The sequence below is a fragment of the Grampus griseus genome (assembly GCF_964374135.1).
Source record: "Grampus griseus genome assembly, chromosome: 14".
Lineage (NCBI taxonomy): Eukaryota > Metazoa > Chordata > Mammalia > Artiodactyla > Delphinidae > Grampus > Grampus griseus.
Window position 1 is genome coordinate 82,553,737 of NC_139008.1, and position 26,172 is coordinate 82,579,908.

Genomic DNA, 26,172 nt, shown 5'->3' on the forward strand with positions numbered 1-26,172 from the left:
GGAGTTTTATTATCCTTATTCACTCAACAAATACTTATTAAGTGCTTACCGTATACACCATTCTAGGCCCTGAGGATGCAGCAGGAAACAGAGTCCAGCCCTTGTATAGCTTACATTTTCAAATAGGTAAATAATAACATTTGTTGATCACTCATGTGGTATGTTGGGTCTGGCCCAAAACATTACTCAAATTTGATACCTTGCCCTGAAAAGAGTGACCCTAGAATAAATGTTTTCAGAAGTTTTGGGGGGACCAATTTTTAAATTCCTGGGCAAGGAGTAATCTGGAAAGTAGATCCTAAACTTGCTGAACATGGCTTTTTATTTTTTTAAATTGATTTTTTGTTAGCTGCGTTGGGTCTTTGTTGCTGCGCGCAGGCTTTCTCTAGTTGCAGTGAGCGGTGAGCAGGGGCTACTCTTTGTTGCGGTGCACGGGCTTCTCATTCCGGTGGCTTCTCTAGTTGCGGAGCACGGGCTCTAAGCGTGGGCTTCAGTAGTTGTGGCTCGCGTGCTCTAGAGCGCAGGCTCAGTAGTTGTGGTGCACGGGCCTAGTTGCCCCGTGGCACGTGGGATCTTCCTGGACCAGGGATCGAACCTGTGTCTCCTGCATTGGCAGGCAGATTCTTAACGATTGTGCCACCAGTGAAGTCCCCTGCCTGGTTTTTTATCCTAGCTCCTTGGTCTGCTTGTGTGTTTGTGACCTTGACATGTAACTTAACTTCTTGGTATGTCAGTTTCCTCAACTACAAAGGTAAAAATCCTAACTCAGAAGGTTTTATGAGGGCTAAAAGACAAGTCACTGAAACTGCTTAGCACAGTGCCTGGCACACAGTAAACACTTAAGTAGTTGTTCCTGCAAAAATTAAATTTAAGGGAATTTAAAATTTTTTCTTCCTGTTTCCTTTCAAATGTGCCATCCTGTTACATTATTCAGGTTTGACATTTTAGGAAGAGGAAAGAGTGGGACATGGAATATTAAATAGGAGAAAATATCATTTGAGGACTCGGGAAGGTCTCAGATCTGGATCTTTATACTGTGGATAATGGCTTGATATGCCACATAGTGAGCAGTTGGCAAAAAACACTTCTGTTAAATTGCTGATTTTATAAAGAATTATACAGTCTGTGCTGAACTGTTTTTTTTTAAAAATGCCTATCTTCTCAATTCTTTGTCCTTAAATTCTGCTACAACTTTGGAGCCTTTCCCATTGTTAGGAATTAACCTGTACTGCTTGTTTTTTCTGTATGGCCTTCCTAACTTACTGTTAAGATATAGATATTAATATGTAACTAGCATAAGCAATATAATGACTTGATGTGAACTGTTTCTTTGTACATGTCATGTATAGAGAGGCCTTTATTTGACATAGTGTCGGTTACTTGTGACTTTTTAAATCCCAACTTCGTGTGTCACTATCTTTGATTTAAAACACAAAAATCGTGGGACTTCCCTGGTGGTGCAGTGGTTAAGACTCCGCGCTCCCAATGCAGGGATCCTGGGTTCAATCCCTGGTCAAGGAACTAGATGCCACATGCTTGCCACAGCTAAGGGTTCGCATGCTGCAACTAAGGAGCCCTCGAGCCACGACTAAGGAGCTGGTGAGCCACAACTAAAACCCGGCGCAACCAAATAAATAAATAAATAAATATTTTAAAAACAAACAAAAAAAATTGTCACAGTGTGGTATTACTGAATAAGCCTTTATATGTGGAACTGTGGACCATGTGTCTTTCAGAGGTGAAAATTAATTGACAAGATTTTTTTTCTTTTCTCAGGTTGACAAGAATGCTGAGTTAGTGGCCCAGTGGAACTATTGTACTCTAAGTCAAGAAATATTAAGACGACCAATAGTTGCCTGTGAACTTGGCAGGTGTGGTTCCTTTACTTAATAGAGACGAGTTTTTATTAAATGATCTTAAAAAGAATTTTAATGTATAAATGCTGTTCTTGATTCATCAAATGTGAATGATCTCCAGCAAATTTGTGAAGCCTGGGTTATCATTCCCTGTCTCAGAACATACTTCTGCACTTTTCTATTCCGTTTGGTTTATTTAATCCATGGGTTGAAAACTCAGGGGCCATTAGGAGTTAAGTTATAAAGATAAATGCATGAAGGACCCATGTGGGGTCAGTAGGGAATGGTGAGGACTGGGGGAAACTGGAGAGTTCACATTCCTGTCTAAAAGGTAGCTGCAGGAATTCCCTGGTGCTCCAGTGGTTAGGACTGACTCAACGCTCTCACTGCCAAGGGCCCAGGTTCAGTCCCTGGTTGGAGAACTAAGATCCCACAAGCTGTGCTGCACGGCCGACAAAAAAGGCAAATTAAGGGTAGCTGCTATTCAGTTCCAGCCTGTTGTTACAGTTCAAGATTGTAGACTGATTCCAGAACATATGGTTGTTTTTTTTTCTTTTTTTCAGGGAAAGTTGAAAATGTGTACTTTTATATTAAACTTCCCAATTTAAAAAAAGCCTTGTTCAGGTCACATTCAGTCCTCAGACTGCCAGTTTGTAGCCCTTTATGTAAACTAGTTTCTTTCTTTGTATGCTTTGGAAATGGTTGATACAGGATTAAATTTACTTTTTTTTTAGGAGTGCAGGGCATTTCTATTATCAGACGTAAATGACTTTGGATTGTACTCAATTTAGTCTCCTTCCTTTGGGTGAAGGTTGATTATTGCCAGAATGTTTTGACTGATCTTTATTGTTGCAGACTTTACAACAAAGATGCCATCATTGAGTTTTTATTGGACAAGTCTTCTGAAAAGGCTCTTGGGAAGGCAGCCTCTCACATTAAAAGCATTAAGGTAAGACAGGTGATTCTGAAGTGCTCCGGCGCTTTCAGTGGTTAGGGTTTATTTTATAGAATTCATGTAAATTTTAGACTGAACTTGGAAATTTGGAATTCCAGTCCTGCCCAGCCACCTAATAAAGGTGTGATTTGGGGCAAGTCACTTGAAGTTCAAACCAGAAGTCCTCACACCCGTACTTCCTGGATTATAAATCTGTTGTGAGTTCATCTGTGGGAAAGAACTTCAAAACTGTAGTATACGAGTTTCAAAACTTCGAAACTTGTATATTGTGCTATATAGGTTTGGGGGGGCATTATTTTTATAGTTAAAACTCAGCCACTCGAATTTTGGTTTGGAAGACACTTTTATAGAATTAGAGATTTTTATAGGTGGATAACTATTCAATCATAGTGGTTATCTCCTGCTGATTAGAGGTTCTGAAAGTTCTTTCATAAAAGTGGAAAAACAAGCTTTTTAGTAAAGGAAGTTTGTTGAGAGGACAGAATCTTTCAAATCTGGTCAGTGGGAGAAAAATCAAAGTAGTGAAGAATTCGAGAACCACCAGGCTTGACAGGTGAAAACACTCGCTGTGTATGACATGTTGAGGCCTCATGGCTCATCAGTGGGGCGCTTAAACTAGGTCCAGAGCCCCTGACGCCCAGGCTACGGCTTTGAGTTTTTTCCTTCTTCCGTTTCTTTTTAAAAATTTTTTATTATTATAATAGGCTTTTTGTTTGAGTTCTCGGGGTAATTACAGAATATGTTTATTTCAGACAAATTAGTGATTCTGAGATGTAGCTGTTGGTAGTGCTGTAGAGGTAACCATGCTGACTGTTGCCATCGTTTCCTTGGGAAGAGAATTCATTTCTCAAAAACCCATAGTAGCATAATTATCTTATCTCAAAAATGCGATTATCACTGAAATTAACTTATACAAGTCTATACTTAAAACACAATATATAATGTATGTGGTTGAACTTTTAACTTCAATGCAAAATTTTTTTTTCTAAGAAATCACAACTGTAAAGACAAAAGGATTCACATAAAACAATGCAAAGGTTATTATTACTGCAGTTAATAGTCCACAGACACTCTGAGCAGAGAACTTGATGAACACGCAAGCAGGAAGCCGACCCCGTGTGTGGTGGCTTTCCTTTCAAGGTGCTCAGCTGCTCTCTGGAGTGTTGAAATCAAATGGTGCGGTTAAATATGAAGAAATGCTTCAAATGCTAAAGTGGGGCTGTTAAGTCACTCCTTGTAAAACTGAATTTTGAAAACCGGAACAGCTGGATCTTGGAGTGTGACAGTAATCTCCGGCTAATATTCTGCCTTGGACTCATTAGACCATGGCCTCACAGATTTACCGTCTATTTATCTGTTAAATAAACGTGGCTGGTCAGTAATATGAACAGCCTCAGTGAGGCTTCATCAGCCAGGGAAGAAAGTGTTCCTTTCTGGATGAAACTAATACAAAGCTTTCTTCTCTTAGTGGGGTAAATTTTCATGTCTGAAGTTACTTTGCCTTATATAGCAAAATGCTTGTAAAATAGAAATTAATTATTTGCTAGACAGTGCATTTAAAAAATTTTGTTTTCTATCACAACTTATGGTTTAATTTTATATCCATGTTAATTGATGTTAAAGGAAAGTAGAAAAAGAGGTTTGAATGGGAAGGGACTAGAATAATAATTAAGGCCAAAGATGATCCATTTGTCAAAGGAACTCTTAAAATATTCATGTTTTTTTCACAGAATGTGACAGAACTGAGACTTTCTGATAACCCCGCCTGGGAAGGAGATAAAGGAAACACTAAAGGTGACAAACACGATGACCTCCAGCGGGCACGTTTCATCTGCCCTGTTGTGGGCTTGGAGATGAATGGCCGACACAGGTCAGTAATGGGCGTGGGCAGATGCTGTGGAGTCTGGGTGAGTAATCCCAGTGCTGTTAGGATCTGTGCCGAAGCTTAATAATCACACAGATTTCTTTAAGGTGCCTTTTGGTTTGGGTGGCGCACAAGGCCATGTTCATTCCCTACCAGCCACGTGTAATGTGGCCTCTTTGTTGTCTGCAGCTTTCTGTTCTTGAGGTCAGGAGAACCTAAAGTAAAGAGGGAGTTGAAACATTTGTCTTGTGACACTTAAGAGACTTGAGTTGAGTTCTTTGGTCTTCTCCTATGGGAAAGAAAGTAAAGGACAGATATTTCCCATCAAACAAATGCCATTTCCTTAACAATTGCTTAAAACTCTGCAGTGGAAAACGGTCTTACAGAATGTGTGGTTGATCGGTCAGTGAAAGGCCCGGTTGATGATGATGACTGGCTTTGAATTTGTAGCTAACAGATCCTCTGGCTAGAGCACCAGAAATCTTAAGCTTGAGATTTATATTGCAAATGTAAGTAAGTAAGTGTATTTCCCCCTTAAAAAAATACGAGTGTCGAGTGGATTAGTAGGTGCCTTTTTATAGGATGTCTCACTTTGCCAAAGCTTTAAACTTCTTTCCCACCATTTAGAAATATCTTTAATAGCTGGTAGTCCAGACTAAATTTCACAAGAGGAATATTCTGGGGAATGAGATTCATGTACCTAACCTTGTCCTACATGTGTGTGTGTGTGTGTGTGTGTATATGTACACATTATTTTGAGGTGAAAGTCATAACATTCACAGTCTTTTTAAAGTGTATGTTTCAGTGGCATTTAGTACATTCTCAGTGTTGTGCAACCATCACCTCCATCTAGTTCCGGAACATTTTCAGCACCCCAAAGTAAAAACCCCCTACCCATTAAGCAGTCCCTCCCCATGCCCCCTCCCCCCAGCCCCTAGCAGCAAACAATCTGCTTTCTGTCCAGTGGATTTACCTATTCTGAATATTTCATATAAAATAGAATCACACAATATGTGACCTTTTGTATCTGGCTTCCCACTTCTTTTTAAGAAAACCATGGTTCACCCCCAAAAGAGGAACTTAGCAGAAACAGACTCAACTCTGGCGTCCTGAGCAGGGGTTACCTGTAGCCTGTTGCTCCAGTTGTGGCTTCCCCCAGTTTTTTCCCTTTCATTTGCTGGTTAATCTCTTCTCCCTTTTCTCTTCTCGGTTAATTGAGCTTTGCCTGTTTTGGCTTTGCCCTCTTCCTGTTAATAGGGCCTCCACACTCAAAAATTGATTTGGGGGTTAGTTTGTATATTTAATAACGTTTGTATAATAAAGATTTAAGTGTATAGAAAAATAGAAATAGGTTATTGGTATAATAAAAACATTTAGCCTTTGTTTAAAGAAAAACCAGTTCCTAAGTCACTAATACTTAGTAAGCACTCATAAAGCAGGTTTTTTTTTAAGTCCTAAACAACATTTAATGAATATTAGTACAATGTTATTAATTTGGTTTTCATTAGAGGAATCTGCATCTGCTATAATCCCTAGGATTAAAAGTTTCTATGGAGAAATTAGAGAAAGTTTCTATGGTGAAAAGTTTGGAGAAAGTTTCTATGGTGGTATTTTTTAGAGGAACATAACAAGTAAATGTGAGGGGCTTCCCTGGTGGTTCAGTGGCTAAGACTCCACGCTCCCGATGCAGGGGGCCCGGGTTTGATCCCTGGTCGGGGAACTAGATCCCACATGCTGCAACTAAGACCCAGCACAGCCAAATAAAAAAATAAATAAAGAAGTAAATTAAAAAGAAGTAAATTGTGAAAGTGCTTTTTGCACCTTTACCCCATCCTAGCCTCCAGTGACAGCACTGTTAGCTGTTCGGTGTCTAACGCCCCCTACAGACCTCTGCAACCCCAACACACAACACACTTCCCTGCACCTCTGCAAGAGAGACACAAATAGACATGTATGCTTCCCACCGGCATGGAATCATATTACACATATTTTGTAACCTTATTTTTTTCTACTTCTCTGTCTAATTTAAACATTTTCTTGGCCATACATACAGATTTCCTTATTCTTTTTTTTTTTTTAATTTTTTTGGTTGCATCGGGTCTTAGTTGTGGTAGGCAGGCTCCTTAGTTGCAACTTGCCGGCTCCTTAGTTGTGGCAGACAGGGTCCTCAGTTGCGGCTTGCGGGCTCCCCAGCTGTGACACACAAACTCCTACTTGCAGCATCATGTGGGATCCAATTCCCGGACCAGGGATCGAACCCAGGGCCCCTGCCGTGGGAGTATGGAGTCTTAACCACTGTGCCACCAGGGAAGTGTCTCACCTTATTCTTTTCAATAGCTGTGTAAGAGTTCATATTTATTTAACCAGTCCTCTGTTGATAGGCATTAGGTGGCTTCCTCTTCTTCCTTGCTGTCCTACACAACTTCATAAATACATACTTGTGCATGTGCACACTTGTGGGCATGTTTCTGTAGGAGAAAGTCTGCAGAGTGATGCTTTACCTGATACTACTGCCAATTGTCCTGAAATGTTGTGGCCACCCAGCAACACGTGCCTGTTTCCTCAGACAGTTTCCAACTGGATACCTTCAGACTCTTTCATTATTGCTTGATAGGTAAAACACTGTATGTCCTTGTTTGAAATGCATTTCTGTAATTAAAAGTAGGGGTTAAGCATCTCTTATGTGTTTTGGCCATTTATATTTCTCTTGTCAACTGCATGTTAACGCCCTTTACCCATTTTTCTATATTGTGTACTGTTGCTTTTATAGACCTCTTTGAATATTCATAAACTCTGAACCTCATATGTGTTTAAAATATTTTCTCCCTGAGTTCCTATTCTGTCTTTTGACTTTTTATGGTGTTTTTAAAAAAATGCCTTTATTTATTTTTATTGATAGAGTCTTTTTTCCAAAGGATTATTGCAGGGGGGTAGGAGTGGAACTTTGGCCTATGTTTGTGGTTTTAATTTCAGCACACAAGTTTCTCCTCTCTCTGAAAAGTAGAGCTTTTCCTAAGTGACTAAGAAAACTTTCCTAAGCTGAAATGGCGTAAATCGAACAAGCAGTTACCCTTAAGACACATCTTGCTAGCAGATGCACAAAATAAATAGGGATAAAGCACAGATGGTCACAGACACAGTTCCAAGCTATGGCAGCTTGACACTGAGATGCTGAATGTAGTTCCTCTAGAAGGAGCTCGGGGTGCGAGCTGCCTGTATAACAGCTCACTGCAAAACAAATGCTGAGTGCCATTTCTTAGTTCTTGCCATTTTTCATAAAAGCAGAAATCCACTTTGGATTTCTTTCCGTTAGCGAAAATAGGTACTAATGTAGGTCTTTCGTAAAAATCAAGTGGCGTAAGGCAGACTTTCAGAAAGCGGGGTGTGCGTGTGTGTGTGTGTGTGTGTGTGTGTGTGTGTGTGTGTGTGTGTGTGTGTGTGTGTGTTTTAAGCACTTTATTTATTTAGGACACACTGATTTTTTTTTTTTAATGGAATCAAATATAACCATTTTTTTCTTTGAGGTTCTTGGCGTTTGTGTAAACGAAACAAATGTTAATTGCTAAATGTGGGTAATGATTTTTGAATTGTTATTTAAGTCATTCTCCATGTTGGATTATTTCTCCAGGTTTTGTTTCCTGCGGTGCTGTGGTTGCGTGTTTTCTGAACGAGCCCTGAAAGAGATAAAAGCAGAAGTCTGTCACACGGTGAGTTGTTAACATACATCATTTGTTCCTTCCCAGTAGCTGAAGAAATCAGATGGTTTGGGGTCCCCCCTCCATGTGTCATTTCAGCATCTTTCAATTCTTTCTGAAACATGAATCTAATTAGTTGCTTCTCTGCTTAAAACCTTTCTAGTCCCGTCCTTGCCGGAAGTAGAGACTCAGACCGCCTCTTGTGATGTGTCCCTGCCCTTCTGTCCTCTCCTGTGCCTTTGTCCCCTCCACCGTGACCTGCCAGCGGGAGGGGTCCTGCTCCCCGAACCTTAGTTCCAGAGCCATTGCTTCCTGTGTGAACCTTGCTGCTGTCTCCTTCCCTGCTCCCTGGGCACCTTATTATCCCACTGACCGCATCACAGTGTACTTGCTAGTTAGGTGGTGCTTTCCCTACTGGACCATGAGGGTTTCTTCTTCTAACTCTTTTTTTTTTTTTTTTAAAGACTTCATATTTTTTTTGAGCAGCTTTGGGTGCACAGCAAAATTAAGAGGAAAGTAAGGGGTTTCCCCTGTACCCTCTACCCTCACACGTGCCTCCCCCATTATCAGCATCCCCCCCCAGAGCGGTTTACTTGTTCCAGTTAGTGAGCCTACGTTGACACCCCATCATCACCCACATCCCCTTTACATTAGGGTTCACTCGTGGTGCTGTACATTCTGTGGGTTTGGACAAGTATATAATGACGTGTATCCATCATTATAGCCTCACGTGGTGTATCTTCACTGCCCTCGTGATCCCCTGTGCTCCGCCTGTGAGTGTTTGAGAGCGAGGGCAAAGCTCGTCCATCCTTCACCCTGCCAGCCTTGTTCTCCCCAGGGCAGGTCGCACGTCCTCAGTAGACGCTCTCGGGAGTGAGTGAACCCATCACGTGAGGGCGCGCCTGCTCAGCTCACGTGAGGGCGGTGCTGAGGGCTTTGTCCTCACGGGGTTGCTGCTGCAGCCTGGGACATCTGTGTCTGGGTGTTCCGCCGGTCCGTGGGGAGCCTGGCATTTACTTTAATGTCATGGATACCAACAACTCCTGGCTGCATTTTCACCCACATTAATTCTGCTTGGATTTCCTTAGGCCTCCCAGTACTGTTTCTCCCTGTTGTGAATTATTCTTTGATCCAGTAGCTATTGTGGAACAGCTGCCATGGGCAGTACCGTCCTAGGCACGTGGGGTGGCGTACATTGTAGATAAGATTGATCCAGTCCCTGCCTTCATGGAACCCACATTCCAGTTGGAGAGAGAGACACTCAGGTAACCGAGCAAGGCAATACCGCTTGTGACAGCTGCCAGGAAGGAAGCGCAGAGGGTGAGGTGCCGGAGGGCGAGAGGCCCCCTCAGCGGTGGTCGGCGGGGGCGCCTCTGGGGCTTTGAGCTAAGACCCGAGGGTGAACGGCAGCCAGCCAAGCGAGGTCTGAGCCGAAGCTCAGAAGTGGCGGAGGACTTCGCTAGTTGAAGGAGCAGAGAGTGCGGTGGATGGTGGGGACAGGAGAGAAGTAGATGAGGTTGAGGGTGAGGCAGGGGCCACCTTCTGTAGGGCCCAGGTGGCTGCGCTGGGGCTTGTGGATTTTACCCTAAGAGCAGTGGGAAGCTGGGGACAGCTTTCGGCCAGGCCGGATGTACTTTAGTTTCAGAACGATTTCTCTGTAAAGAAGTCAGACGTGGAGGAGGATACGCTCAAATGTGATTCCATTTATTTGAGACTCAAAAGACAGACAAAAGGTGATTGGTAGTGAAGAAGTCAGGGAGGGGCATGGAGTTGTTTCCAGTTTGGGGCGATTACGGATCAAGCCGTCAGAGAATTTGGAATCTGTCTCATTAAGCTTTTGCCAAAAAAAGAGAAATTCAAAGAATGCATTCAGGAATTGATTCATGTCGTTTATTGTCCAGTATTTATTATGTCTCCTGTGTTCTCGACGATGTTACAGGTGTTCCCAGGGAGGATGGGATGTGAAGGAATCAGTGCCTGTGCTCAAGGAGACTGCAGTCGTGCAGGAATCAGGTTACATGAAAAATAATATTCTGTTTTGTTTTTTGAGGCCAGTTGCCAAGTGGATGTAAGGATGCTACTGGAGTTGAAGGGCCAGAGAACTTTCTGGCTGTGCTGGTGAGAATTGGCTTTATGGGAGGAGACATTTGTTCTAGGCCTTGAAGGCAGAGCATGTTCTCACGGGTCAGGCTTTCCCAGAGAGTGGGACATGGCTGCTGGCATAGGCGAATTGGTGTGAGGGGTCCACAGACAGGACCCCAGACGCCCCTGTGAGACATTGCACAGCAGGACGGTAGCTCCCATTCTGGCGCACCCTCTGCCTGTGTGCCTGCCTGCCTTGTGGAGAAAGTCTCCGTTTGGTCCTCGGATGGTTTTAATACATCTCACTGAGCTCCCGAGAGAGAGCGGACCTTACGCTCAGAGCTTTGGCAGGCAGGGCCTCGAGAGATATGTTTGTGTTCTCTGCATTTTTATGCTTTCTTTACATTTATGGCAAGGGGTACTGTTTTTATACATATGGTATGAATATAAAGTCAACATTTAAAGTAAATTTAAGTAAAAACAATGGGTAGATTTAACGAAAAATATTAAGATACTGACGGTACCTTAGGCAGGGGAACGCCTGAAGTTTGAGAGACGCCCTTGTCAGTGATGGTGGGTGCGCTGTGGGCAAAGGGAATGTGTGGGAGAGGAGAGCAGCCGTCACACTCAGGGGAGGAAGTGCCGGGGCAGCCTGTGAAGATGGGGCCTCAAGATGTAGTCCTGGCCCAGCCGCTCAGGAGCAGGGAGAGGCCAGAGATGTGAGTCAGACTGCTGGCGGAAGCTCTGAGTGCCAGGCAGAGGGGCAGCTCGGGGGGCATGCAGCAGGCGGCCCTTGACGCCTTTGCAGCAGCACAGCGCCTGGGGAGCAGCGGGGTGTAGGTCTGTGCAGTATGGGCAGAGGGAAAAGACTAAACAAGAGCAAGAATCTGACAGCAGGTGAGGAAAAGGAGCCTGAGAGAGAAGTATCGTGAAGGAAACGGCTCAGCTGGCCTGGGCTTCCTGCGAGCAGGAAAGGAACCTCGCTCGCATTTGTTCTGTGTCCAAGTGTCTGCGTGTTTTCACAGATAGTGCGCGAGGCGTTGTCTGAGTGTTAGACACATCCGCAGGCACACTGAGGAAATTTACTTGAAAGGATATAAATATGAGAAGGTGAGAAATGAAGCTGAAATTTATTAAAGCAGCCAAGTGTCCTGAATCAGTGGTTCCCAACCCAGGCTGCACTATAGAATCCCCACAGTGGTTTGCTAAGTTCCCACTCCCCACCTCAGACCCCTCGTGAGCATCTTCAGGGTTAGTGTGGAGCCCGCACGGAGTTCCACTTTCATATAAGCTCCCGGAATAATTCTAAGGGGCAGGCAGGTCTGGGGGACTCGGGGATCGAAAGCACTCAGGCTTCTTTCCCCGACCCACAGGGATAACTTTCTTAGATTGGCGTGCAGTTGTCCCTTCATTGGCTGACGCCAGGCATCCGTAACCATCTTGACAGACTTGAAGCAGAATAGGAGTGTCTGCTCACAGCTCTGCAGAGAAGTTGATTTTATTTCATGGAAATGCAACATTGCAAGGGAACTCTGAAATCATTTTGTTGGTGTCTGGGAACAAAGTGCTAGTAAACGTCTGAAAGTCTACGTAGAGCGCTTCAAGGGGAAGGAAGGAAGTAGGAGGAAAGGGGAAGCAACTGCATCAGGATTGCGCAAGAAGCCAAGACCAGTTGAGGACCGGACACCGGCTCCTCCAGCCTCCTAATGGGGGCTGCCAGGGCTGTTGAGACCACCTGCAGTCAAGACAGGACCCTGGCTGGAGTCCAGGAACACCTCAGGGACAAAATTCTCTTAAAAATAAATCTGTTATCAGAAGGGTAATATTTTACTCTTTTCACTTGTATAATCTCCTTAAAAATTGCCTTTGAAACATAGCTAGATTGAATACTCTGCGTATTAGTTTGCTAGGGCTGCCATAACCAGGTACCACAAACTGGGTGACTTAACAGAAATTTATTTTCTTACAGTTCTGGAGGCTAGAAGTCTGCAGTCATGATGCTGGCTGGGTTGGTTCTTCCTGAGGGCAGTGAGGGGAGGATCTGTTCCAGACCTGTCTCCCTGAGTTGTCGGTGGCCTCTTCTCCCTGTGTCTGTTCATATTGTCTTCCCTCTGTGGAGTTTGTCCCTGTGTCCAAATTTCCCCTTTTTATAAGGACACCAGTCGGGTTGGATTAGGGTCCACACTAGTGACTGCACCTTAACTAATTGCATCTGCAGAAGGTGACATTCTAACATACTGGGGATTAGGACCTCAACACATGCCGGGGCGGGGGGAGCATAATTCAACTGATAACACGATACAGTTTAGAAAATCAGAGCATGGGACAGTCAGTCAGTGGCACACTTGAGTGGGAGTCATTCATTCGGGCACTCACAGGACCGACATTGAGAGCCTGATATATATCAGTTTTGGTTCACACACCAGCACTGGCTGGCTTGGGAGTATAAATCACTTCACCTCTCTGGGCTTCAGATTCTAGTATGTAAAACAAAGGAATTGTAGTAAATTTTTGGACGCTTTCCTTTTAGACCCAAATTCCAAACAATGACATTTTTAAATGAAGAAAAAATCCAATGACAAATTCGTATACTGTCATTAGGAATCAAGCTCGTACTTCTAATTTCAGGTCTCTAAAGTTTAGTAATACTAAGTATATCAGTCAAGGTTGGCTACGTCCTGTAACAAACAGCCCCCCAATTCCAGTGGCTAAGAACGGTGAGAGCTCCTGGTTAGGCAGCTTTCTTTTAAGGGAAACTCAAGGACTCAGGCTTCTTCTGTCCTGTAGGTCTGACTTCCTCTGGTGTTTAGAGTATTCTCCATTCAGTTGGCTGATGGGAACAGAGAAGGAAGCATCTAGCTTAGGAGGTTTTTATGGGCCAGGCCTACTTAATGCTTCTGTTCACATTCCGTTGGCCAGAACTCAGTCACGTGACCACAGCTACATGCAGGAGCCTGGGGATTATAGTCTAGCTGGACGCCCGGGAAGAAGAGGTGAACAGGAGCCACTTCTGCCAAACCAGCAAAAGGAAGAGTGATGGCGCAGTTTCAGGAGCTGTAGTGCATCGTGAAAATGTGAATGAGGGAAGATAAGGCCACAGTGTCAAAGTCTAAAGCAAATATTTTCATGTTTTACGTAATGTCTGAAATTTAGAGGAACCAACATCATAAGAATAGTGTCAGGGACTTCCCTGGCGGTCCAGTGGTTAAGACCGCACTTCCACTGCAGTGGGCACGGGTTCAATCCCTGGTCAGGGAACTAAGATCCTGCATGCTGCGCGGCACGGCCAAAGGAAAAAACAAAAAAAGGAAGACACCTTCCCATGGAAACAGAAAGGAATAAACAAGTAAACAGACACGATAGAATGTGATATTAAAAAAAAAAAAAAGAACAGTGTCAGGAACCTCCGTGATACTGAGGGTGTGCACGTTCTCTGCTTTTCCCTGTGTAGTTCCATCGACATTTGGCTTTTCAGTTCCCTAGAAGAGACTCCAGGGTTTGAAGTAGCTCTGGTTCTGTGTCTAAAACACATGGTGTGCACACTTGATTTCAGTAAACAGAGTCCAAAGAGATGTAGTTGCTAGGTTTCTTTGTTTTCACTGTCAGCAAAGCACCAGCCGAAAAATTAGTTGTATTCCCCACTATGTTCTTCCCTTCTTGTAACAAGAAGAAACACATCGGAGTAATCACAGGTTGCAAAATAAATGATGTGCTTGTTACTCAAAACACGGTCCATGGTCCTGCGAATATTGACATCGCCTGGGAGGTTTTTGTATTTTTGTTTTTTAAGAAATGCAGACTCGCAGGCCCCTCCCCAGACCTGCAGAATCAGAAACCGCATTTTAACAAGAGCCCCAGGGCACTTGTATGCACAGTAAAGCTTGAGAAGCTGATCTGGGCGTTAGAGGTGTGGGCAGCAGTGTTTGACTTGCTAGCCTTCTGGCTTCATTTATTTAGGCTTTGTGACAGGTGAGTGCGGTGTTTAAAGTCAGAAGCGAAACAAAAATTTACACTCGTATACCTTTTGTTTGTTTGTTTTGAGTACTTGTCATGGAGGGGGTGGAGTGGAAAGGGGAGAAAATAAGGAAGGGGGTCTCTTCAAAAGCGGTTGGCAAATTCTGCTGTTCGGGCCCAGCCTCCTTCACGCTTTTCCTTTCTACTGTCTTTATGGTCTTTGTGAATATTAAGCCTCAAGAAATCATATACAGCACAGGCAGCTGTAGACTTCTACATGAAAGAAAAATACAATAGAAAAATTGAACAGTAGACTGCGTGTTAGCAAGAAGGTTCTGTTCCCCAGAAAGTTAGAGGAATCATCTCAGTATCCCTGTTATCCTCAAGGTTGCCTTTAAGTTACAGTTTGTAGCAATGTATTTCAGACGTGTTTTACACATGATTTAATTTTGTTCTTTTACTTCATGAATGAGTACAGCCAGAGGCTGAGTCAGGCTGGAGAGAGCAGCAGCTTCTTGCTGGTTCCGATGCCCACGGAGCCTGCTGCTTTACCTTGGCCTCCCTGGCCTGTCCCCTGACGCTCCACTGAAACCCAGCTTGCGCTTCCCTGAATCTCATGCTGCTTCATTCCACCGTGCCTTTAAGTTATTTTATTATTTTTATTTTATCTCACTGTTACTGAGAGGATTCACTGAGATGACTTCTTCCATTATAATGTTTGAGCCCTCTGAGGGCAGGTATGTGTTTGTATTTGGGTTCTGTGAGTTGACGTTGAAATGAGATGAAGGAAGGCTTATCTTTTAAGTAATTTGAAAAGATTTAAGCTTCTCCTTTATTTTTTATTTTATTTAATTTTAAAAATGCAATGGGGTGTGCACTTACTTGCAAATGGGTTGTGATGAAACGTAAGGGACATGACTGTGGTGAACCTGAGCTTTCGGAACAGCCAGTCGGAACACGGCCGTGAGCTGTGTGTCTGCCTGTGCGCGGGGAGGCTGCTCCGAGCTGTCTGGGGCTCTCATGCCCTCCTCTGACGGTCCTAACCCGCTACTGTGTGTTCTCCCTGGGATTACGTATCTTTGGGGAAGCAATGTTTGTTTAAGCAGAGATTTTAATATGCTGTGGGTAGCTTGGGTTTGATTTGTGGGCTGTGCTTTCAGAGCCTCTTTTCCTTCTATGTAGTTTTCGTGCTTTTCAAGGGCTATTTTCATTGAGTGGATTTCATTTCATTTCTCTGTTTGGGAAGCGTCAGTTCACTGAGGGGTTATACTTCGCCCTTGAATTATCCATTTATTTCTTTAGTGTCCTCTCCTGTGGTTCCTGCTTTTCCTTTATTTTAGTTGTTTTAAGTTGTGCTATTTAATAGTTGTATATTTCCAGCCTTGTATGACGCCGTGAGCTCTTTTTTAGAAAGAGAGTATGTTAAAAGTCCTCGACAAAACAACAAAGATTCGCGGACTTTTGGCAGACCTGAATCTGTGAGTAGAGAGAATTCAGACCATTCATGCCTTTGACCTGTGCTGTTCTGTATGGTAATCATCAGCCACATGTGACTATTTAGATTTCAATTAATTAAAATTTTAAAAGTTACGGTTCCCTTAATCAGCCACTGCAGCCACGTTTCAGATGCCCAGCTCTCCCCGTGATTGTGTCTGGTATCAGACTGTGCAGATGTAGACCACTGCATCATCACAGCTGCACGGCTGCAGGGACCTAGGGCGGCCTTTGTAGGAAGTTGTGTTTCAACTCCAGAATTTTATTTTACCCAAAGGAAATAGACTCTTCCATGCTTTTCTAGGATTTCCAGAACAAAGTTACATTGTTCCCAGCCAGAGATAAGCATATTTTCTCCCATTTTCTGTGGGAGTTTGTTCTTTTTTAGAATCTCATCCACAGTAGTATATCTTTAAGACAAGATATGTTCTTATTCTAACCGGAGCCTGAATCTAAGTGTTTGGGGGACTTTGATTTTCAGCAGCTGTTAAGTGAGGCAGTCGAGCCTCCAGGATACTTACCCAGTCACCAGTGGGACTTTGAGTTATTTTTTCTCTTGTGATTTCTTTCTCAAAGCCGTAAAAGTGGCCTATAGTCAATAGCAGAGTCTTGTTGGTAGCACGTTTCTAAACTCATTTCAGGACTAACTTGTGTCAAGGAATTATTTTCCCATTCTTTTTGGTTGAATGTTCTCTGATTTCAAGTTAGGGAAACAGAATTATACCAGTAAGAAAGCAAACATTCTCTATAACTTCCAGCTCAGCGGTTCAATTTCATATTAAAATGACTCTCCCGTTTGAAATGCCAGTGTGGTTCCACAGGGACCTCCGCCTGCCCTAGAACTTTAAGTCTGTGCCACCGCTCCAAGCATGAGACCACAAGAGGCTCGGTCGAATCAAACTGGTTGGCAAACAAAGAAGGTGATTGAATGATCCAGGGCAAGTCTCCTGGTCCATACACACAGGCGTCCTGGACATAGTGGCCTGCAAAGGGAACACAGAAACTTAGCTGCCTTTGTTTCCTCATCAGTTTACATCCACGTGGAAAAGTGATGCACTTCTAAGGCCATCTGTAAGGCCTCTCTGCTTCATGCCAGTTCAGATTAAATGGGGTTTCCATGATCTCTTTGACAGGGGCTTTTATGTTGAATTTTGAATTCATGATGGAAGGGAAGCTTTCATTTGTTTGGTTAGTGATTTCTGAAATGTTTAATGGCTACTTTAGGTGAATACTGTAGAATTTTAGCTAGTCATGAGCACGAGGGGGACGTAACAGCCATCATTTGCCAAATAACACCTAAATTCTGATAGCTGCTGTTTTAAGTTCCATGAACTTTTCAACTATTTTCCTCGGTTGTGGGTAGTTCATAAGAGTTGTGTTGGTTTTAATAACCAACACATTGCTTCAGCCTTCTATAGCTTCAACCTTCTTTTGGTTTTGCAGAGTGAGTTTGATATAAATAGAAGTAATTAAAATTGGAATTCTAGTTTGGATCCAGTACTGATTGGACTCCTTCGAGGTGAACTCAGTAGCACGTTTTATGTGTCTGACACTGTGCTTGACTCTTCCTACTCTTTTTTTTTTTTTTTTTTTTTTTTTTTTTTGCGGTACGCGGGCCTCTCACTGTTGTGGCCTCTCCCGTTGCGGAGCACAGGCTCAGCCGCTCTGCAGCATATGGGATCCTCCCGGACCGCGGCTCAAACCCGTGTCCCCTGCATCGGCAGGCGGACTCTCAACAACTGCGCCACCAGGGAAGCCCCCTCCTACTCTATTTTAATCCTCCCACCAACACTGGGAGGTGGTTTCTGTCATCACCTTCAGTTTGCAGAGGCAGGAGTGCTCAGTTTGCGTGTAAGGGAAATTTCTGTCCGTTTTGGAGACCTTGCTCTTTTCTCTGCTCAGTGCTGCCATGCTCTCTCCCCCATGCTGATACTGTAATCCTACTTCCAGAAACTTATCTTAAGGAAATATTATTTAAAAGAGTTGGAACTGCATGCATAGAAATGTCCAGTGTTGTTTGTAAGACTGAAAAAAATCAAAAGGGATCTTTTCCCTGCTAAGCGTGCATTCGTGTAGTGAAGGGCCTAGAACTGGCCCATGGTAAGCACTATATGCGTGAAAGCTGTTATCATGATCAGAATCTTTTTAACTGATAGACTCTCGGTGCAACGTCACAGAATCTCAGTAGTATTACATTTAACCAGTTGAAAGTGTAAATATGAAGACGACATGAAAAGCTTAGGACATAGTGAAAGAGGGATCAACTGCACCTTGATCGTAACTGCATACTCTATAGCTTATGTACGTATGAACTGGAAGGGAACACAAATAAATGGAACTTTGTCAGAATTGCGTTAATGCTGTTTTGGTGATTAAAAATAAACAAATTCTTTGTTGCTGATAGCAATGGGATGGCTCTGCACTGTGTGCAGAGCTGGGCCATATGCCCCCCCAGTGGCGTGGCATCAGGCAGCCGCACCTGGTTTGAGACCCAGCTCTGCTACTGCCTTTGCCACTTCCTGTGCCACGTTCTGTGACTCTGGGAGTGACCTCCCTTCTCTGAGTCTGGGGTTCCTCGTCTGTAAAGTGTGCATAATGATAGTTTCTACCTGCATATCGCTGTGAGCATCGACAGCAGGCCCAGAGCCGGGTTCCAGAAGGGTTTACCACAGACCCTGCAACAGTGCTTGGCCTAAGTCGGGACTGACTGAATGCTGGCCAGGGTTGGCCCTGTACTGCTTTGCTAGTAGAACCATTTGCACAGTGAAGCTAGTGATGGCAAGAACTTTCTGAAGTGTTTACTTGTAGGGAATAATGATTCTCGTTAAGACTCGCAGTGACTAGATTTTCTTGCAAACATTATTAAAATACTCAGATTTTGCTACTCTAAGAATTTGGAATCACTTTATCATTGACAGCCACAACCCTTCATGACATCTTTTTTTTTTTTTTTTTGCGGTACGCGGGCCTCTCATTGCTGTGGCCTCTCCCGTTGCGGAGCACAGGCTCCGGACGCGCAGGCTCAGCAGCCATGGCTTACGGGCCCAGCCGCTCCACGGCATGTGGGATCTTCCCGGACTGGGGCACGAACCCGTGTCCCCTGCATCGGCAGGCGGACTCTCAACCACTGCGCCACCAGGGAAGCCCCATGACATCTTATATACCATTGGTGAATCACTTTTTCAGGAAGAATCTGAGCCTCTCCTTTTCTGAGCATTTATCCGCCAGTCCTGTCAACCCCTGTGAGCCACTTACTGTCTGAAGAAAGGCCAGGGTTGTTTGTTAGTCTGTCGTTTAACTGTTACCTTCTTTCTATGTGACTATCCCCCTAGCTGAATCATATCTACCTTTTAAAAAATACTAGAAAATTATTCCAGTCCTTCTGACCTGGTACCTGTTCAGGAGGATGGCTGTGCACATGGCAGCGGGAATTGTTTGTCTTTGAACTGTTCTGGTATTAGATTTTCCATTTTTTGTTTGTCCACAACCTGTTTCTTTTAGATCAGTCTTTAAATCAGCTTGGAAACTGGGCGAACCTAGTTTATTTTGCATTATCTGATATACTGTATTCAGACCCGAGGACTGTACCCAGATGCCTTGTGAAAATAGGTATGTATCTCTGTAGTAGCTCCCGTGGTGGTTAGGGAGCTGCTTGTAGACAGACAGCGCAGGGCCCAGGTATCCCTGGAGAGCACGTGCTCTGCCGAAGCCGCCTTCACACACGGCTTTGCTCCAGTCTTCCCGCGTTCTCTGTCCACCACCAGCTGTGGCCCCAGAGACGTCAAGCACACTCTGTTTTCCTTCCCCGGAGTACACCAGAGAACTTGCCATCTTTCTACTGGACTCGTCCGTATCATGCTGCGAATTGTCTGTCATCCATCGTTTCCTCCCTGAGACTGTCTGCTCACCCTGGGGGTTCAGGGGTGCAGAGCGCCGGCCCCAGAGAGCAGGCACGGATAACTTCCCGGGAGCCAAGTTCTAGCTCTTCGACTCCGGAGGTGTTTTCCCCGAACCGATGCACCTGAGAGCTGCTCTGTAGCCAGCTAGTTCTCTTCCAGACTCTTCACAGAATAGAGATGTCCTCTCCTCCACCCCAGATCTGGCTTTTGTGTATTGCCCTGGTCACTAAAACCTCTGGCACACAAGACAAAGGGGCAAAAGAATTCACAGTCCCTCAGGGAGAATCTCCTGAGGGCAAAGCAAAGAGACCTTTTTTCAGCAAGAACTGCGTAAGAAGTATGGGGGCAGCTGGCTGACCCCACCGAGGAGCATATACCTGTGTTACTCAGGTGTCTGTTCTAGTAAAGAGACCCAGGGAGACAGAGAACTCATTTTAAATAAATGTTAGGGTTTGAATTCTAGGAGCAGGTGGGACAAGCCAGATAGCTCATGTGTTTTCATCTTAAAACTTTAAAAGTTGCAGCCCTGTTGTGTGTTCACTTTGTGAAAATTTATCGACTCAAATACTTAGAATTTGTCTACTTCTCTGTCTGGATATTATAATTCAAAGGAAAGTTTTTTAAAAATTGACACCGTGCTAGTTGGATCATCACTAATTCTTCCAGATTGCAGTAAACATGACTGTCAGTCTTCTCCCACTGTTTTCGAGGCAGCAGTTGTACAGTTTTTATAAAATTTGAAGGCGTTTTGTGGCTTGGGTTTTGTTTTTATTTTTGTTTTGGCCACACTGCGTGGCTTGCAGGATCTCAGTTCCCAGACCAGGTACTGAACCCAGGCCCCGGCAGTGAAAGCCCAGAATCCTAACCACTAGGCCACCAGAGAACCCCCTTGGGTTTTGTTTTTACCTTTGCAGCCATCATGAACAGTTCCCTCCTTGTTTTTCCATTTAATGGCTCGAACATTTCCTTCCCATCCGGTGTTTGGGGTGGAACCTGGAGCATCTAAGGGAAAAGACATGCAGGCATACAGTGAGCAGATGAAGGGGAAGCCCAGCCTCGTTCAGAATGCATGTTCTCATCTGATGAAAGGCTAACGCTTCTGGGGGCGGGGTGTGTGCTGCACCTGTGGTAGTATCAGGCTGGAGCGAGGTCCCGTATTCCGTCTTTGTGCTTAGACTTCGCTTTTCATCCCTTCCACCATCCCTAGTCACTCACCTAGTATTGACAGCGTGTTATGTTGGGTTTCTTTGGATCGCGTTTTCTCCGCAGCAGCTCTCTGGGGGTGATTTGAAAGGATTTTCAGTGGATGTGAGAGGTTTTAAAAAGCTCCTAACCCATTTCTGCTGGATTTCATTGTTTGCACTGTCGCCTGGACTGACTGATTCGCTTAGCTGTTCAAGCTTGAAGCCACATTCGCAATAAGAGCCAATCAGCTTTATAGAAAGAGCAAATAAGCCCATTTAAAGTAGTGCATCAGATTTCCCTCTACCGCTAAGAAAACCTATCTGAAGTATCATGTTAGCCACAAACAAAATTACTAGTTTTAATATTTTCCATTCTTAACGAGCGCCTAGCACGATACCTGGCACTAGTAGGTATCCAGCAGTATCTAATAAGTGAAGGAAGAAAGGAAGAACTTTCCAAAGATCTGTGCTCAGAAGTTTCAAAAGGCTCTATTTGAGGAGATGCACAGTGCTGGTACTTCCTTCTGGAGAGGGAGCAAAAGCAGCCAGCCTGCTGTGGGAACACGGCGCGCTCTCGGCAAACCTCAGATCCCCAAAAGCAAAGACCCTCCTGGACTACCCCAGTGGAAGGTCTTACAGAACGCAGAGCTGTTTACCAAGGCAAAGAGCTGAAATAGAATCTTCAGTTAAGGCTACACTTCTCCTGTTGTTGCCCCTGGCCTGAACAGACACTGTTTTTCTGGATTGTTCTTACCTTTCAGTCGGTTCAGAGTTACCCAGTAATGTCGCTCTGGGCCGTGGATGTCTTTAGACCACCAAAGCATGTCTTTTGCGCGGGTGTCTGTTAGTACAAACTCCACAAACTTCCTTGTTAGTACATAGTAAGCACTTCCAAAATAAATTGTTAAGTTATGGGGTGGTTCATCTTTGAATCTTTCATTTGGAGGTACATAGATATCTTCTTCAGGGGTGAATTCGGGATGGCTTTGACTCGTCTTGGATTTAATGCTTGGTGGCTGGATTACTCCAGGAGTTATATTTTTATCATTCCATTTGCTTCTGATGTAGTGTATGATTTCTCTGTTAGTTTTGATTGGAAAATCCTGTCCACAAAGATTAATGACATAGTTCCATTGAAATTTGGAATGGACTAGATCTTTCATACAATTAATATCTGCCTGTAGTCTCCTAAAGCCAGTGTAAGCCATTTTCTCTCTCGTTGATGAAATAAAAATATTTTCAAAACAATTAACCAGGGATTGCACAGCAGTCTTATACTTCTTGGGGGCCTTTTCATCAACATGAATACAGTAAACATTTTGAGGCACATAAATGGCTCTGAGAAGCTGCACAAACATAGCCAGCTCCTTATGAATAGTTATAATATATGCCAAAGGGAAGGTGCCCTCTTCTGCAGACAGTGGTCTGGTTATGAAATGCAACTCCTGGGATATCCTGGAACAATTTCCTGGCCTGTGTAAATGAGCAAGTATTTCAGATCCGTGAGGGTTTTTACAGAATTTTGCAATTTGGGGAGCCACCTCTTTCCCTTCAAACAAAGCTGAACACAGTTCATCTGGATAAAAGCCACAGTCCACTACTGCTGGGTAGGTGGGTTCCTCCTCTGGTTCCTCAGGAGTTGGATTCCTTAAATAAAGAAAAATGAAGACGCAAATGGCTACGCACACGAGAAGACCTGGCTTTGTGGCTCGCAGCTGGCTCATGTTTTGAGCTCCAGTCGCCTTCTTATTACCATGGTTTAAAATGTTTTCCTCTAAGCTTCCTAAAAGAGCAACAGGCAGAATTTAGGGTGTTGTTAACTTTATTCCCCCCCCCGTCCCTGCTAACTCTATTGGTGTACACATATTTAAAGTGTATGATTTGATCAGTTTTTATATATGTGTATACTCATGAAACTGTCACCACAGTCATGATAACAATCATTTCTTTTACCCCTAAAAGTTTTCTTGGACCCCTTTTACTCCATCCTCCTTCCACCATTGTCTCTGGGAAATCACTCATATGCTCGTGTCACTGTAGACTAGTTGGCATATTCTACAGTTTTATATAAACAAAGTTATACGTGTGTACTTTTTTGCCTGGATTTTTTTTCACTTAGGATAATGATTTTAAGATTTCATCCACATCACTGCATTTATCACCATTTTTCCCTTTTTATTGTTGAGCAGTATTCCATGAAATGGACGAGCCACAATCTGTTTATCTGTTCATCTGTTGAAGGACACTGAAGTTGCTTCTAGTTTTAGGATATTACAGGATGCTGTAAGCATTTGTGCACAAGTCTTTGTGTAGACCTTTGTTTTTGTGTCTCTGGGGTAAATACCTAAGAGTGAAATGGCTGGCTCGCATACAGGTATATGTTTAACTTCTTAAGAAATTGCCAGGTTTTTTTCCAAAGTGGGTGTGCCATTTTACATTCCCCCCAGCAGTGTATGAGAGCTCCATTTACTGTACATCCTCACCAACACTCGGTATGGTCAATTTAAAACACTTTACCCAGTCTAATAGGTGCATAGTGGTAATTCATTTTGGTTTAACTTTGCATTTCCCTGATGACTAATTTTCATGTGTTATTGCCCTTTTATTGGCAGATAAAAATCTCAAATATTTGTTTTGGACATAGATACTGTCCTGTTCGGCGTTATTCAGAATTTATCTTACGCCATTATTCTGTATCGTGTTATGAGAATATATCTTTCCAATAAAGAAAACAACAAATCAAGAGAAATTTTGCGATCACATAATTCAACTTGTTGAAATGAGTTTATGAATTTTTTTTAGAGAAGGCTTCAGTGATTAAAAACAAGATATCTTTATCTAATAAAACTATTTGACAATAATTTAGTTTCCTCTCTTGAACTCTACAGAGATGCATGAAGAAGTATTTTAATTAATTAATTATTGTTGGCATGCAAAGACCATCCTTTGGAATTTAGGGAAGAAAATTGATCAGGTAAAATGTCTATATTGTTAGTAGTTTTTTCCCTTGTTTATGAATTTTGTCTCTAGGTCTCTGTAAAAAGTCACATCATTGCTTGTTCCTACTTCCTATTTTAAAAAAAATATTTATTTGTTTTATTTTTGGCTGCGTCGGGTCTTAGGTGTGGCACGAGGGCTCCAGAGTGCATGGGCTCTGTAGTTGTGGCACGTGGGCTCTCTGTTGTAGCCCTTGTGCTCAGTAGTTGCAGCTTGTGGGCTTAGTTGCCCCACAGCGTGTGGGATCTTAGTTCCCCGACCAGGGATCGAACTCGCGTCACCTGCATTGGAAGGCAGATTCTTAACCTCTGGACTACCAGGGAAGTCCCCCTACTTCCTGTTTTTAAAAACCCATTTACTTTTTTTTTTTTTGTGGTACGCAGGCCTCTCACTGTTGTGGCCTCTCCCATTGCGAAGCACAGGCTCCGGACGCGCAGCGTCCATGGCTCACGGGCCTAGCCGCTCCGCGGCATGTGGGATCTTCCGGGACCGGGGCACAAACCCGTGTCCCCTGCATCAGCAGGCGGACACTCAACAAGGGAAGCCCCCCATTTACTTTTGACCAGTGTTTATCTCAGACTTGACATTAGGCCCTTACCTTTCCACATCATTATTGCAAATGCCATTTGGATAAAGCATTAACAAGGCAGCATTTTGAGTTATCCTGTGTTCTTAAACTATGAGCCCATAAAAACTGTAAATGCTGATTGTGGATTTTAAAAACGTATTTATTTTCATTGTATAGTTTCTTTTTGCCCATCATGCTTCAAAAATAAAACAACCACTGCCCAAATATGTCAGGTTACGTTTTACTCTGGTTCGGTAAATGTTGATTGCCCCCAGCATAAAACGTTATGGCATAATTTTACAGGCATTTTTATAAATTACATAATACCTTTTATAAGCACAGTCATCATTATAATTAACACATTTCATATCTGGTCTCTAAAATAGACACAACATGTATCATAAAAACAAAAATTCAGTTGGACGGAAATACCTTCTTGAAATGAAAATAAAGCTTTTAACTGCTTCTCTGTTAAGAATTTTGGTGAAAGGTAAACCATGTACCATAGTTCGTTACATTTTCTCCTGTGTTTAGCTTTTGCATGGGAAGGGGGTTTGGGGGGTTTTTTGGTTTGTTGTCTTGGTTGTTGTTTTTAAGCTTATGGTCAAAGTGTAAAACATGCTGGTCTCATCACAGAAATGTTAGCCCCACTTCACTGACAGACTATATACCCCATGCAGAGCCCAGGGGATTGGGTATTTTCAGTGTTTTATGATAATTAAGTGAAGACACATCCCACGTGTAGTCCGTTGTCCTTCAGGGCAATACGTTGGCTAAATGCTTTCCCTCCCTTATTTATAGAGAGACAGGCACAGGAGCTTGCTCACAGTTAATCTGCTGCCTTTCTGCCTCGTGTTCTGTTAGTGCAGTGCTCACAGTTGCCTGGTTAAATCTTCCTTTTGGCTCAGGTTCACTTTGAAATTTAGAAATCGGTGTGGCTAGAATGCCATGTTGTGGGAAGGGTCACCAGCTTTATTTTCATTGTTTCAGTACAAGCTTTTCCAGGTAGTCAGGACAGCCTTGTAATGAAGCCTTTGGAGCCTCCACTGCTGCTGAATTTTACATAGTTCTTGCTGTGGCTTTAACCTGCTTCTGGTGGACAGTGTGAAAATCCCCACAGGAATCAACTCTTTAGGGCCTGGCAGTTTTTCCTTTTTAAGTCACGATGAGCATCACTTTCAGCTTTGCAGACATTTCAGTTCTTGGTGATTTGTTGTCATGGTTTTGTTGCTATAATGTGAAATCAACTTTTGTAGTCATAATGAAACTGTAATTGTTAAACATGTGCCTTTTTATCACTAAATTAATTTCCAAGAAATGTAAGTGATGTTTTCCAGGTGAGAGGAACATGCAGCCCATTAAAAAAAAGTGCAGTCTTACTGATTATTGAGCAATTTTTTTCCTCCACAAAATGTTTAAATTTTTATTTATTTTAAAGACTTTAGAAAGAGTGGCAGTTATCATTATATATCATGGAGCAGATACAAAAGTTCTTTATTCAGACCAGACCCATTATTTTACCATTCCAGTGTTCTATTTCCTCATGTACTACTGAAATCACAAATGATTTCTAAAATTATTATTTTGTGTGTGTGAGAGAACATCTTAAGGCTTTTTTCGTATA

At 43.3% G+C, this 26,172-nt stretch overlaps 2 protein-coding genes across 6 annotated transcripts in view; one reads left to right on the forward strand and one right to left on the reverse strand.

The window, feature by feature from the left end:
* RTF2 (replication termination factor 2) overlaps positions 1–26,172 on the forward strand; it is a 40,218-nt gene that overhangs the window by 2,067 nt on the left and 11,979 nt on the right. For all 3 annotated transcript variants that reach the window (XM_082670062.1, XM_082670063.1, XM_082670064.1), the window contains exons 2-5: positions 1,777–1,871; positions 2,712–2,805; positions 4,542–4,681; positions 8,304–8,382. In XM_082670062.1, coding sequence (XP_082526188.1) covers positions 1,777–1,871; positions 2,712–2,805; positions 4,542–4,681; positions 8,304–8,382 — 408 coding nt within the window. The remainder of the gene's footprint in view (positions 1–1,776; positions 1,872–2,711; positions 2,806–4,541; positions 4,682–8,303; positions 8,383–26,172) is intronic.
* LOC309832375 (beta-1,3-galactosyl-O-glycosyl-glycoprotein beta-1,6-N-acetylglucosaminyltransferase 7) lies at positions 8,246–22,707 on the reverse strand (the record flags this gene model as incomplete). 3 transcript variants are annotated; one of them, XM_082670056.1, is made up of 3 exons in its annotated part: positions 8,246–8,349; positions 20,706–20,801; positions 21,738–22,707. In XM_082670056.1, the coding sequence occupies 3 exons, from the start codon at positions 22,705–22,707 to the stop codon at positions 8,270–8,272; spliced, it is 1,146 nt and encodes a 381-aa protein (XP_082526182.1). The 3 variants fall into 3 exon arrangements, with proteins under 3 accessions (XP_082526182.1, XP_082526181.1, XP_082526180.1); XM_082670055.1 differs by lacking the exon at positions 8,246–8,349 and adding an exon at positions 13,293–13,506; XM_082670054.1 differs by lacking the exon at positions 8,246–8,349 and adding an exon at positions 16,660–16,883.